The sequence below is a fragment of the Bacillus rossius genome, chromosome 16, assembly GCF_032445375.1.
Source record: "Bacillus rossius redtenbacheri isolate Brsri chromosome 16, Brsri_v3, whole genome shotgun sequence".
Lineage (NCBI taxonomy): Eukaryota > Metazoa > Arthropoda > Insecta > Phasmatodea > Bacillidae > Bacillus > Bacillus rossius.
Genome location: NC_086343.1, coordinates 29,367,595 through 29,382,503, shown reverse-complemented (window position 1 = coordinate 29,382,503; position 14,909 = coordinate 29,367,595). Strand labels below are relative to the sequence as shown.

The 14,909-nt window shown below is 37.9% G+C and overlaps 1 protein-coding gene across 3 annotated transcripts in view; it reads right to left on the bottom strand.

Moving 5' to 3' along the window:
- LOC134540084 (ubiquitin-protein ligase E3C) overlaps positions 1-14,909 on the bottom strand; it is a 64,555-nt gene that overhangs the window by 25,624 nt on the left and 24,022 nt on the right. For all 3 annotated transcript variants that reach the window (XM_063382551.1, XM_063382552.1, XM_063382554.1), the window contains exons 9-12: positions 11,969-12,158; positions 9,326-9,559; positions 3,481-3,725; positions 921-1,133 (exon numbers count right to left, since the gene is read on the bottom strand). In XM_063382551.1, coding sequence (XP_063238621.1) covers positions 921-1,133; positions 3,481-3,725; positions 9,326-9,559; positions 11,969-12,158 — 882 coding nt within the window. The remainder of the gene's footprint in view (positions 1-920; positions 1,134-3,480; positions 3,726-9,325; positions 9,560-11,968; positions 12,159-14,909) is intronic.

Below are 14,909 nucleotides of genomic sequence, written 5' to 3'. Positions count from 1 at the left end.
AACTACTGGCAGTTATTTATTACACCGAGATTGAAATGTTTATAATCATGTAAACTTAATTAATAATAAACATTTTAAAATATAAAAACCAAAACATATTCGATTCTCCAACTCAATCGTAATAAGTTGCACGCCACAGGGAAATCTAAGAGTTTTACAAACGTTTCAGCAAACGAAACCATTTTTCTCCAATAAATAGCCAAGACTTTTTTTCTTGTCGGTATGTAATTGTTTTTATTTTATAGTTTGTTATACGACAAAATTCGTAATTATAGTTTAAGCTCTCCAAATCTCGAAATTCTTTTTAATGTCACTGTGTTAATAATTTAATTTACATATCTTTCTTTGATACATCATATTATAAATACTTACGTAACAGTAGCTTAATTTTATTTTTCACTGCTAGTATTTTTGAGCCGTATTAAAATAATTTTTAACTTTTGTGAATATTCGTAATACTGTTAGAATCCATGTACGTACAACGATTACGGGTACGGGAAATTGTGGATTTGAACCGTACCCGAAAATATCGGGTACTTGCACATCCCTAGTTGTGACTGAAGATGGCCCGATGTGAACAAGCGAGACAGGACGCACGAGCAGGCACCGGAGGGGAGGAGGAGGGAGGATGGAGGGGGGAGGATGGAGAGGGGGAGGATGAAGGGGGAGGGGGAGGGGGAGGGGAGGGGTAGAGAGGGGGGAGGAGTGAGGGAGGGAGGATGGAGGGGGGATGGATGGAGAAAGGGAGGATGGAGGGGGAGGATGGAGGGGGGAGGATGGAGGGGGAGGATGGAGGGGGGAGGGGGGTAAGATGGTGGGGGAGTATGGTGGGGGGAGGATGGTGGGGGGAGGAGGGGGGAGGGAGGGGGAGGGAGGGAGGATGGAGAGGGAGGTTGGGATGGATGGACGCAGGGCCTCACCCTGGTCTCGCCCAGCTCGTCGTTGAGCACGGAGAAGTCGAGCCCCAGGTCGGCCACGTCGCCCTCGTAGGTCTTGAGGAACAGCAGGTTGCGGTAGATGTCGGGGTCCAGCGAGGCCAGGTGGTGCACGTCCACGTCCTGCTGCTGGCCTGCCAGCTTCGACAGGAAGAAGTCCGCGAACGGCAGCTCCACCAGCAGGTTCTCGTACAGCGCCTGCACGCACATTTCCATCTACAGTGACTATTACTGGGACCTCTGTGATCAATCGAATTGAATACCATAGTCACCACCACTTTAACCACAACCCTCACCCGACACATCCTTTTACAGTGATTATTACTGGACCTCCGCGATTCTGTTTTTCTCCAATCAAATTAAACATATCCATTTACAGTGATTATTACTGGGCCTCCGCGATTTTGTTTTTCTCCACTCGAATTGAATACCATAGTCACCACCACTTTAAACCACAACCCTCACCCCACACATCCATTTACAGTGATTATTACTGGGACCTCCACAAATTTTGTTTTTCTTCAATCGAATTGAATACCACAGTCACCACCACTTTAAACCACAACCCTCACCACCACACATCCATTTACAGTGATTATTACTGGACCTCCGCGATTTTGTTTCCTTCAATCTAATTTAATACCATAGTCACCACCACTTTAAACCACAACCCTCACCCCACACATCCATTTACAGTGATTATTACTGGGCCTCTGCAAATTTTGTTTTTCTTCAATCGAATTGAAGACCATAGTCACCACCACTTTAAACCACAACCCTCACCCCACACATCCATTTACAGTGATTATTACTGGGCCTCTGCAAATTTTGTTTTTCTTCAATCAAATTAAACACCATAATATTCACAAAGATCGAATACTTTTCTCACCAAATTTTAACATACAGTGAATTTTGTTTCTCCTTCCACACTTCACAAAGAGTACAAGAAAAAATTATCCTTAAAACAAATTAAATAAACAAGGGAGGATTATACATGGAGTCAAAATAAATGAAATTAAAAAAAAACTTAAATCAGTAAATTATTAAGTTTGAAAGTTGTTTTGTTGATCTGAATATATGCATAATATTATCAATAATTGTTGCATCGTAACCACTGGTATTTTGTTCAATTATAAAACAACATCTACTTAAGTTCTTAATAAACAGTTAAAAGTTTGATGTGAGAATTTTTCTAAACAAATCTGTGTAGTAATAGAATCCTCACAAATGGCCCAATTTTAAAAGAGAAAGCTGAACAAACTGTAAAACACCTAAGTATGTAATTTGAGTGATTATTTTTTATGTAGTGACTGATCCGTGATCAGTCCTTTTTAAGAAGTTTTCCCGGTTAATTAGTTTTTATAATCCAGCCCCTAGTAAAACATCTTAACAGGGTTTTACAACAGATGCAAACCATTATAGGGAACAAGGGTTAAATCTGTGTGAATACTAGTTTTTTTGATGTGAAACAAATATTAAATTAAATGTTTAAAATATTTGCGAAGTTGAATAAAATTGTGAATATTGTTCTCACAACTCTGTATTACCTTGTTTTATAAAAAAAACTGGATTAACGTAAAGAAACAATATTTTAACATTTTTGACAATTGAACTGATTAGGTAAGTGATTAACCTATTGCCCCTATTGGGCCCCTGTATATATCACCAGTAAATAAAAAATTAATAAAATAACCATGCATAATATTAATATTGAGCATTCATAAAAGCAAAGCTTAGTGCCGCATTCAATATTTTATGTAACCAAATGTATTCATGCAAAATTTATAAAAAAAAAAATTTAAAATAAAGTATTTTCTTGAACAAGTCTTAGGCTGCCACGTCTTAAAGCTATACAACTAACGCCTAGCTTCACAACAGACGGAAACCTTCGCATCACTACTGAAGCTTCAAATAAAATGAATAGCATATTTCCTGGTGAAAAAGAGCTTTGATTGATTCGCCTAGTGCAGGGGTCGGCAACCTGCGGCTCGCGAGCCACATGCGGCTCTTTGGATGTGAAGCTGCGGCTCTTTAGTTCCGTTCCAGAAATACTGCATCACCAGGTCATTTATACAGAAAATACTTTTTTATTACAAACCAGTAGTAAGCCTGGTTTTTTTTTTCCAGGCTTGTTATATTTTACTAAACAATATGTCATCAAGCAGTTAAATTATCAATTCAAAGCTATCCATCCGCCCGAGGTTTTCGTTTTACTAGTACTTACGGGCTGTGCTGTAAGTAAGTGTTTTATTGTTTTAATTTTTTACTAATATAATAAGTGATTATCTAATAAGACCATTCATATTATCAATTTTGTTGTGAAAAAACACTACTTATATATATGAATAAATTTTTCTTATGAATAAAAAAATAGATTAGTTTTTTTTATCAAAAATCTTTATTATGCAAGTACTATTTATTTTTGGCAAGAAAAATTTTTGTGGCTCTTTAAAAACTTTGAAATTTTGTAAATTGTAATTTTTGGCTCTTTCGACTCAAAAGGTTGCCGACCCCTGGCCTAGCGGAAGCTTCGCGCGGGTCCAACCTTGCCCAGCATGCGGCCGACGAAGTAGTAGTGGCGCGGGAAGTTGTCCACGATGACCTGCACGCTGGGGTTGGGGTACAGGAGGTTGTCCTTGGTGAGGCGGAAGAACCCGCGGTTGGGGTCGAACGCCGTCTTGAGCAGCTCGGACAGGAACTCGCGGAACAGGCCGCCGCCGTCGACGCCCGCCTCGTCCAGCCCCACCACGTTCACCAGCTGCACCCGCATCTTCAGCCGCAGGTCCGGCTCTGCCAACCGACGGCCCACTCACTACCGAGCCGGCGTTCCATCCCGTCCGCGAGGTCACTGGAGACCTTTGAATATATATACTGTATAGAAGCCGCCAGCCCAGGTTAAAATTTCTAATACGGTTTTGAGGTACAGTGAAATTCCGTTACAACGTACTTCAGAATAACGTATCTTTCAGTTCAACGTATGATTTTAAATTCTCGCTCAAAACACCAATGTAAACAATGTAAAAATATTTCACTTTAACGTTAAAAACGTATCCTACCTTTCAATACAACGACCATTTTTTTCCAGTTATCAGGAAAATTTTACATAATAGTTACTGATTTTGCGCAGGGGTTCTTTAATATAAATGTACATTACGATTAATTTTTATCACTTTCAAGAATCGTTAACAAGTATAAAACGTAAACAAACATTGTATCAACGATTCATAGAATCATAGTACAGTATAACGCGCCATTCGTCGTCCTCCATGGAACACACACTTTAGTGCACGAGACGATCTAAACAATCGATTGCAGTCTCGCCCCTCTTCAAGACAATTGTTTTTAGTTGCGCCATCCTTTGGTTATTTATAGAGCACGTTTTAAAAGTTTCAATTACCGCAGACACAAACATTAAATAAAAATTATAGTTTAAATTATATACAAAGTAGAAAATCCAATAATGTTAATATAAGCAGGTTAATTTTTGAACTGTTTGGTGTCACAACATGGCCGACACGCTTTGTTCTGCCACGAAGGTCGGAATGTTGCCTGCAACAGCCATGTTCTCGACGCGCGCTACTAGTGCGGAGCTATGGTTATCTATGGATGAGAGGTTTGTTTACGTTTGACGTGGCACAAGGAAAACAATATTGTTGATTGAATATTTTAATCAGGATGGATGGCCAAAAAGATAAAAAGAAACGCAAGCAGTTTACTTTGAAGGAAATTTTAATATAAGTTGACTACGGCAGGAAAAATGCAGATGTGGCACGGTTGTTTGGTTTAGTTCCCACTACACTGTCAACAATAATAAAAAATCGCGAAAAAATTATTAAACTGTATGAACAGTCATCTTTATCTGCTGGTCGCAAGAGACTTCGCCTAGGAGATGACGAGGGAATTCTATCCCAATAAATGTACATATCTGCAAAATAGTTTAACCCATTTGTCATTTTGTGTTCGACAGATATAAATTTTGTATATTTAGGCCTAGAATTTAGGATACTGTATTATGTTCAGTATTTTTTTTAAATTCTTGTTGTTTTACAAATATTTGCTTCCAAGTTAATGTAACATTAACTACTTTATTTTTAAAAATTCAAAAATACTACATTTTAAAGGTAACTTTTATAATAAAGTACTTTAATTACTAAGTATAAAAGTTGAGGCTTTATTGATGTACTTTGTAACGAGATTCTACTGTAGTTAGTTAATTCACCGCCGCAATCGCCACCATCTCTTTGGCACCGACTTGTGCTGGTCCCTAGCGGACAAGTGTCGAACTCTACAACACCCCTTCCCCACCATCCCTCAAACACGCTTTGTACTCCACCCACCCTCTACCCCACCTCTCATCACTGCAGTTTTGTGACGCACAAACTCCCGTTGAACGACCTTGAGCTGCAGTGAATGTTGGGTGGGGGGTGCGGGGAAAGACAGCGGGCGACAGTGCTGCGCTCTAACGGGCAAATAACAACCTAAGACGATACACGGCGTTATGGCAGCGCACTGCAGCGGTGAAGTTCCCAAGCTGCTCATCATATGCTCCTGAAAAACGTAGAGTAAATCCTATCCACTCGAAACTTCTATACAGTATATATATTCAAAGCTAGAGACAGTCATGGCCTATAGTAAACAACTGGGCAGGGGGTGGACACTCAATATCAAGCTTTTTCAGTTTCACATGCTAAACAGAGCCATGGAAAATTAATAAAAACCTTAGAATCCACTGTTTGTTACTTATATTTCGGCATGAAGTATTTTATTTTAATTATTTTTAACTTTATGAGCCCTAAGAATAAATTACAGGGCTACTACTCCACATGCTAACAAAAAATACCTAGTTTTCCCTTTTACAAATGTATGCATATTTTTATAAATTTAAATCATTTAGTAATATTTTTGATATATATATAAAATGTCACGTGGCTCAAAATTATCCTTAATTTATTTAATTATTTTATTTGTTGGAAATACAATTTTAAATTCTTTTCTCTAGTTCGGGACTTGGTTTCCCTCACGCTCAGATGGTGTAACACATTTGTTGAAATTTGGGTCTCTGCGGGGCTGAAAGAGTGCGAGTCTTGCACTTCTTTGTCTGGGGACACAGGTGTGACCGCGTTTCAGCCAGGCCAGCTGACACGTTGTTTGCTGCAGTTCCAGAGAAACGCGGTGCAGACTTGTTTACCGTTTTCTTTTGAGGCCAGCTGGGAACGAGGTTGTGCGTACTTGCAGTGCGCAGGCAGTGTCGCAATCTGGTGGCCATTTTTCTGACTACGTGGACATCCCGGCGCGGCAGAGCACGCGGCCGGCTTGTTGTAATAACTTTACGTGTTTGGAAAACACAGGAAAACTTCCCGTCAGGATGTTTTCCCCGTAAGGGTTTTGCGGCCAAGCAAATGGTTTAAAAGAGATGTAAAATGTTTTTGCGGGGCTGTAATTCTGTGGAAGGCTTTTCTGCTGCCCGGCCGTGCGGCGACGTGGTAATGGTTAGGTGAGTGAAATTGAAATGGTGTCTGGGTGATGCCGGAGTATTAGCCTTCCGCAACTTCATGTTTCTTCGTAGTTAACTTTAAAATTCTCGTTTGGTGTAGTAGTTGCTCTCTTAAATAATTTGTTTTAAAAACTTTGTGTTATTAATGTGTAAGGAGTTGAGAACTAAAGTTTCCTGTTTATTTTCAAGTATAAACTCTGTAATTTGTTGGTATAACGATCCTTGTCTTTTCATGTTTATGATGACGTTATAGACTTAAACTAAATAATTTTTAAAATCCTTTTCGAGGTAGTGAATGTTCTTGATAATTTTTATAATGAAGTTGTGGAAGAACTACTGACGTTTGGTATCACTAGGTGGCCTGGGGGAAATGATAAGAATAAATAATGTTACTGTGTTAGTTCCAATAATGGAATCATAATCTGAATGTTTGTTAGTAAGTTACAGTAGAACCCGTTTATAGTGAACCCGCCTATAATGAATTCCCGTTTATTGTGAATTTCCGTCTGTCCCGGCAAAATGATTTGAGGTTATGTATTAATTTATTGGATATAGCGCACAACTTTTGTCAATGTTGATACGTTTTCCCGTGTACCACGAACAAATTTTGCCGACATAATGCACATTTATCTCAAATATTTTCATATAATTAAAAGTTTTTTCACAAAACGTCTCTTCTAGATCACATTGAAGTTTTTCTCAGCAATACGCTACTCGATTGTCCACTGTTCATATTATAAACAAGTCGTATTCGAGTGGCCTCGGTAGGCTACGTGTAGCCAAAAATGGTGACCAGTTTGGTGAAAATAAAAATAGTTTTCCCTGCATAGTTAAAGAATGGGCGAACACGTGTACATTTATTATGTTATCAAAATTATAAATAAATTACCGCCACACAAATACGTATGTACATTATAGCAGCAAATTCAATATTTTTACGTCTCATTTTTATCGTTCACGTTTCGGACATTCTGATCGGGTAAGGTTCGTAAGACTACCACTAGATAGAACTCTGTGGACAAAATTTTTCCATAGAAAGTGAGAAAATTTCGTTCCAGCTTTAGCAACTGCGATACTAAATGTTACGTTGTAATCTTTGATGCACCAGACTCGTTATTTTTCGTTTATTTACTTTTGACGGTAAAAATAATTACGTGTTATTAAGCTGCAAATGTGCTTCAATAAGAAATACGTACATAAAAAAGGTGAAAAATGCGTTAAAAAACGTGAGGCATTATCTGTGCGAGATAAACTGGACATTATTGAAAAGGGAGACTCCAACCCCACTGTCCCGCACGTGTTAATAGCAAAGGAACTGGGAATTGCAACATCCACATTAAGTACAATATTAAACAAGCTGAACAATCTTCTTTCTCAAGCTGCGATAACGTCACAGAGTATTAAATGCCCGAAAAAAGGATAATACGCCGATTTCCAAGAACCATTAGGTAATAGAAAGTGTAGTTCATTAAAAATATTATCTGCATTTGCTCATAAAACTGTTGCTTTGAGTATTTTCATTCGTTCTTTTCATGGCTTAGGCCTATGTGTAGTTAAGATTTTGCTTTTGAGTATGTATTGCCAATATAAAAGTTTTCCCAGATATAAAGTTTCCCCTCTATAGTGAACATATAAACTACTCCCTTCAGATTCGTTATAACAGGGTTCTACTGTATTTCTTTATGGGTATTTAAGGATTGTAGAGGACGTGGAAGGTGCCACGTCATTTGTCATCACTAATTATTTATTTTCTTAATAAATGTTATGTGTTCTATTGTTTTTAGAGTTATCTAATTTTTCTCAGTATCCTGATTTTCTATTCTTGTATAAGAATACACCTACTAAGATCAATCCTCAGTGAAACGCTCTATGGCTAGTTAATGTTTTGAGTTTATAATTTATCTGAGCTACATTTTGAAGAAGAGAAACCCCCCCCCCTGAAAGTGTGATGTGACAATATATTCAATACCAACATGGATGTTGATTAATTAAAATACGTAAAAAACCTAATAGTACAATCATTCTATGCTGTGGTAGGTATGTGTGTGCAATGTATAGTATTATTCCTCTATTACAAACTTTTTTATACCACTTGACAAGTTTTACGTCACTATTATACAGGTAAATAATTGAAGTTAAGAAGTAGGTATGCCCATATGTATAGACCTTGCTGTCCTTTCTTTACTACCTCATGGCTAACTTCTTTTGTTACTTGAGTATATTTGTACAAAACAGTTGATAAAATTTATTAGTGCATTCTTTGGGAAAGTATTAATTGATAAAAAAAATTGCAGGTTTCGTAGAAAAATTTTGCCGGGAATGCTTTTCGGTGAGAGAGAGAGTGAGAGAGTGAGTGAGAGAGAGAGAATGAGTGAGTGAGTGAGTGAGTGAGTGAGCGAGTGAGTGAGTGAGTGAGCGAGTGAGAGGGCGAGTGAGTGAACAAGTGAGTGAGAGGGCGAGTGAGTGAGCGAGTGAGTGAGAGGGCGAGCGAGTGAGTGAGAGGGCGAGTGAGTTAGCGAGTGAGTGAGCGAGCGAGTGAGTGTGTGAGAGAGAGAGGTAGAGAGTAAGAGAGAGAGAGGTAGAGAGTAAGAGAGAGTGAGTGAGAGAGTGAGTGAGTGAGCGAGTGAGTGAGTGAGCGAGTGAGTGAGTGAGTGAGTGAGTGAGTGAGCGAGTGAGTGAGTGAGTGAGTGAGCGAGTGAGTGAGCGAGTATGTGTGTGAGAGAGAGAGAGAGAGAGGTAGAGAGTAAGAGAGAGTGAGTGAAAGAGTGAGTGAGAGAGTGAGTGAGTGATAGAGTGAGTGAGTGATAGAGTGAGTGAGTGATAGAGTGAGTGAGTGAGTGAGTGAGTGAGTGAGTGAGCATGGGTGGGTGAGTGAGTGAGAGAGAGAGACACGGACCGTTCTCCGGGGAGAGCTTGTCGAAGGCGTCCTCGTACAGGTAGTTGCGCCGCACGGACACGTGGATGCTGGGGCCCTGCAGGAAGTGCACGCTGTCCCCCTGCCGCTCCAGCTTGTCGTTGGCCAGCAGGTTCTGGAAGAGCAGCACCCGCTCCTGGAAGGCCACCACGAAGGGCAGCTCCCGCACGATGGTCATCACCCGCACCTCCGTCGTCGACAGCGGGGGGCCCTCCTCTGTCCCCGCAACACACACGCCCACACGCTGCAGTCCATGCCTCAACTACACTTACAATACATTTCAAAAACAATCCCCAGTGCTTTAACAAGAACAAAATAATCACAGCAATAATTACTAAAATTACTAAAACGTAATGAGTTTAAATCTAATTTTCACAAATTTGAAAATCAAATTCAAGTGCTTTTAAATCTAAATGTAGATCTCAAGAGAGACTAATAAAATATTATTAAATTTTTAAAATTAAAAATACTTATTATTATGCTTCAGATGAAAATTTATTTTTGAGGGAAAAAATTTTTTTTCCTGAAGTATCAAACAAACATTTCCAGAGCAATGTTGCTGGTGGCAGATACAAGCATTTTTTTTTTGACAGCTTCTGCAGAGATAAATAAGTCCTTGTCATTTAGTTTTTTAATTTCTGAATTTCGCTTTCTTAAAATATTTTTCCTTAAATATGAAATCTTTCAAATGTTAAAAATTTTATGCTATGAAGATTACAGGATTTCACTGCCCCACCCTAAAATAAATTAATCAAAATGTAAGCCTAGGTCCCAAAATATGTATTACAAACTACAAAGCAAACTCACTAAAGGATGGCATTTGGTACTAAGCTCTGTATTATCTCAGCTATTAAATCTAGGTACCTTCGATTGACTTTCTAAATGCTTTTACATATTTTTATTGAAATTCAACAGCAGGTATTTCCTTTATTACGAACTAATATAAATAAATAAATATTGAATGTGCCTCACATTGGAGAATCATCACCCTTGGAGGTCTTGAGAAATACTATATGTATAACAGTGACAGAAAAAGAATTCTCGCTTTGGATGCCAGCCCCTATTGCCAACTACAAAATTCATAAAAATACAGAATTCATAAAAAATAAAAACAATAACACTAAAAGCAAAATTGGCCTTAAAATAAAAACATTAAATATTTTTCCTACCAATAATTAACTCAAACTCTGTAGTAACAAATATTAACTGATATAAGCTACAAGTAAAATTATATTTTTCCTATGCGGGACTTCTTAAAGTGATGAACTACAAACACTTATTAGAAACCAACAGTTACTAAAATAAGATGAGTTTTGTTTATACCAAACTGTTTATGATAGGCTTAGTAAGCAGAGGGTTACATCAGACCTGGGAAAGTATTAATTGATATAAAAATTTCAGGTTTCGCAGAAATTTTTGCCAGAACTACAACAGTGTGACATATTTAACAACTAATTAGTAGTTTGATTGAAGCAACATTGGCTGGTGTTTTCCCCATACCAACTTCAATTGGGGCCGAGCACTCGGATCCCCCCCCCCTGCTGTGATCCGGGTAGTTCCCGGCGGGATCAAGCTCGGATTTCTCGCAAGTAGGGAAACTCGGCAGACACTGCAGTAAGACTGTGGGTTTCCTCTGGGCACTATGGTTTCGAAAATGGTTCATTCACGTCACTTTGTTACATTCCATGTTGGCCCGACCAGGCAACCAAGAATAGCAACAATTTCTTGATACACTTGAAAATTTAATCATGTTGATATGCAATAACTTTTGAAAAATTTTTGAGACTAGTCTTGTCACCAAAAGTTATGATTAAGTATTCATTAAATAGAAAAGTTATTTTTGTCAAAGTGAAAGAATTTTCAAACAGTAATTTGTTTTATTCTTCTACATACCAATTACAGTTACAGACGACTTCGTTCCACACTAAATCCATTGCTCAATCACCAAAAAATTATTGAAACCCTCAGTTTAAGTTTTTAACTGAAGTACATTATTCGAGACTACATGTTATATTTTGGTAAATGAGCAACAAATTTAGTGGAATGAAGTCATTTGGAAACGCAATTTGTATGCAAGTTGTGATCGCCTATGTTTTGGCAGTGAAGAATGAAACAAAATACTGTTTAAAAACTCTTTTCTTTTGATAACTAAAAAAAAAACTTTTCTATTTAATGAATAGTTAATTTTAAATTTTGGTGAAAAGACTAACCTCAAAAAATTCTTCAAAGTCATTGTATATCAACAGGATCAAATTTTCAAATCTACCAGGAAAATGTTACCATTCTTGGTTGTCTGGCCGGGCCGACCTGGAATGAAACTTCACCCTTCATCAGCAACAATGATCGAGGCATTAAGCCCTAATTCATTCATTCCATCATTCATTCCATCATTCATTCATTCATTCAACCGACCTCCAGTCTGTCGCACAGCAAGTTCAGAACGGCATCAGTGTTCCCAAATAAATGCTATGTTAGGACATGAAAAATTAGTCAGTTTTGTGCTTACATATCGACAACTTCCCCGTTTTATCCAGGTTTTGAAGACAACGTTTTCAATTCCCTGAGTTTCTACTGTTATCCGTATATATTTTTGCAGTGCGTGCGGGAAGGAGCGTGTGCACTCACCCAGTTCCTCGCGGGTGAAAGCGCGCAGTCCTTGGAAGGGCCGGTACATCCTCTGGCGCGGCCGGCGCAGGATGAAGTGCGGGGGGCGGCTCACCGGGATCATGACGTGCTTGGAGATCCAGTGGCCGTCGGGGCAGAACCTCCGCCGGCTGTCCCTGGTGTGCATCTGCCTCACCAGCCCCACCGTCACCTGCGAGCGCGGCGGCCACAACCAACACACCCGTGAGAATACCGTATTTAATCGCATAATGTCCACCATCGCATAATGTCCGCACATTTCTTTTTAAATACTTGAAATGGAATTTTTTTTAAATCCGCATAAAGTCCGCACCAGACAAAGCAACCTTGGCCACCCCTGAAAGGGAAAGTAACGGGATGGAAAATTACAGACGCTGTCAACAATGCTTTGACCTAGTGATGGCCCGATATCCAAAAACCCGATACCGATACCGATTCCGATATTTCCAAATTTACCGATCCGATAACCGATACCCGATATTCCGATATTCTGATAATAGGCCTATCTCATTTCTAACACTGATTCTATAAAATTGTGGTTCTGGAGTATTGTTAGAGACAATAATGAAAAATGTTAAATTTAAATATTAATAAAACATACTTATATGTGAATGTATATTTTTTTATTAATTGTAAAATATAGTAAATTCATGTTAAATGAAAGCTAATAATGAATTTATCATAATGGCCTACAAATAATCTCTCTAAATTCAAGGTCTTAAAAAATTAAATTGTTTTTCAAGGCCAGATAAAGCAATATTCTGGTGTAGGTATTACCTACTGTATGCAAAAAACATATTATAACTACAAGGAAACAAATTTCAGATTTTTGTGGAGAAATGTTGAGAAATCTTGTAGCTGTCCGGTATCAGTCTCTAGTGTATTTGCTTATAATGTATGAATTACAAGCCACTGCATGTACTGAGTCCAGTGTCTCAACTGTAATCTACGAAAAATACCGTCCGAAAAACGGGAAGCCCACAACTCACGTAGTTTCGGTTCCCTGCAAGAATTTCAGAAGATTTCCGAAGTTTATTAACGCCACTTCAGCCGCTAAATCAGAAGTTCAAGCATGTTGTGACTGACCTAACCTAACCTAACACTTCGATTTTTTTAATTTCAATTTTTGAGAGAAATCCGAAGTTGCACGAACGTGGTAGGGAACCTAAACTACATGAGTTGTAGGCTACCGCCGAAAAACATCAAACTTTTGTACCCTTTGTAAAATTTCATCACGGTAAACGACACGCTAGAAAGGAAGGTCTTCAGTTAGCAAATTTTGTGACCATTGTACAAGTGTATCACTCCATTTATTGGTGCGAAAACACGTTAAAAATACGTGAAAAGTAATTTCAATACAACTTTGAAACGTACTTCAGAGTTTATAAAACCACACATCTTTATTTATGTTGTTGGCAATGCACTCAAAATAGCCAACATAATACCTTTTCTGCAACTTGCCCTACTTAAACACGTTTCATATTTTAGCTTTTGTAAAAACTTACGTAACGTTTTTGTATAGAACAGCAGTTGGCGACCATGAAACGACATGGAAAGAAAATGTCTGTTATATCAAGCAGCAACTTTATTCTTCTTCATGTTTACTTACCGCTATACCACTTATTAAATTAAATATCGTAATTATTTTCGTTTATGTTTTCAATTTATGTACACATAGTGAACTTCGAAAATTCATAAAGCGAAAACATTTTGTGAATATCTGAAACGAATAAATATGCACTAATGACTGGGATTTGTGTACACATGGAAGAATTGTACCGTCGGGATGCATTGCAGTATCAGAAAGAAGAAATAGGCTTGAAATCTTGAAATTGTTTCAGTGGAAAATATGCTTGGAATTACTAGGTAATATGGTGACATGAAGAAAGACAAATTGCCCGCGGAAAATAAGCTTGGAATTACGGTTAAGGTTATGTGAGAAGTATTATTGGCGAGAGCAAACATCGGTTATCAAAATATCGCAAGTATTTACCGATGTCCGATATTGAAAAATGTGCCGATATTACCGATCTCCGATATCTAATATTGAATATCGGGCCATCACTACTTTGACCTTGAGCGTTCATTTCTCCGGAGCAACAGACCCGTGAGAATACAACTTTTTCGATGGCGTGCTCTCAGGAAGTGCAGTTGAAAAAATTTCTTCCTCTTCTTTAGATAAATTAGTGATTACGGATACTATACTTCACAAACTTGAAAAAAAAAACCTGGTAAAATAGAAGTTGTTTCGGTCGTAGATATTTTAACTCACTTCATCCAAGGAGGTAAAGATGCCAGCTAAGTCAACAGAAGACGTTTATTGCTTCACTAATGGAATTTGCAAATAAGAGAAAAATAACAATTAACAAGGAAGAAATGCTTAAAGTTGCACAGTTTGTAAGGATTAAGTTATCAAATGACGAGACTGATCACTACTCCAAAGAACTGGCAATGCTGGATTGTATACATGATACTTTATTGCAAGTTGAATTGAAATGTCGAATCGAATGTTTAAAATTATTTGCGAAGTCGAATCAAACTGCGAATAATGTTCTCAGTGAAGCTGTATTACAATTATTTTATAAAACACCAGTTTGAAGTAAAAAAAAATTATCCTTATAAGTTTTTATGTTTTTAATGTTTGAACTGATTAAGTCATTAACCAATTGTACCCTATACATATAACACCACTGAAATAAATTATGAAATAACCATGTATAATATTATTATTGACCAGTAACCAAGTTTATTCAAGCAAAACATATACGATGCAAAAAAAAAATCCTAAATATTTTATGGAGAAAATCTTAAGCTTCCAATTTTTTAAAGCTGCGCAACAAATGCAAAGCTTCAAATCAGACGTGAAGCACTGAATCATAACCAAAGCTATAAATGGAGAGAATAGCCGATTTCCTGGTGAAGT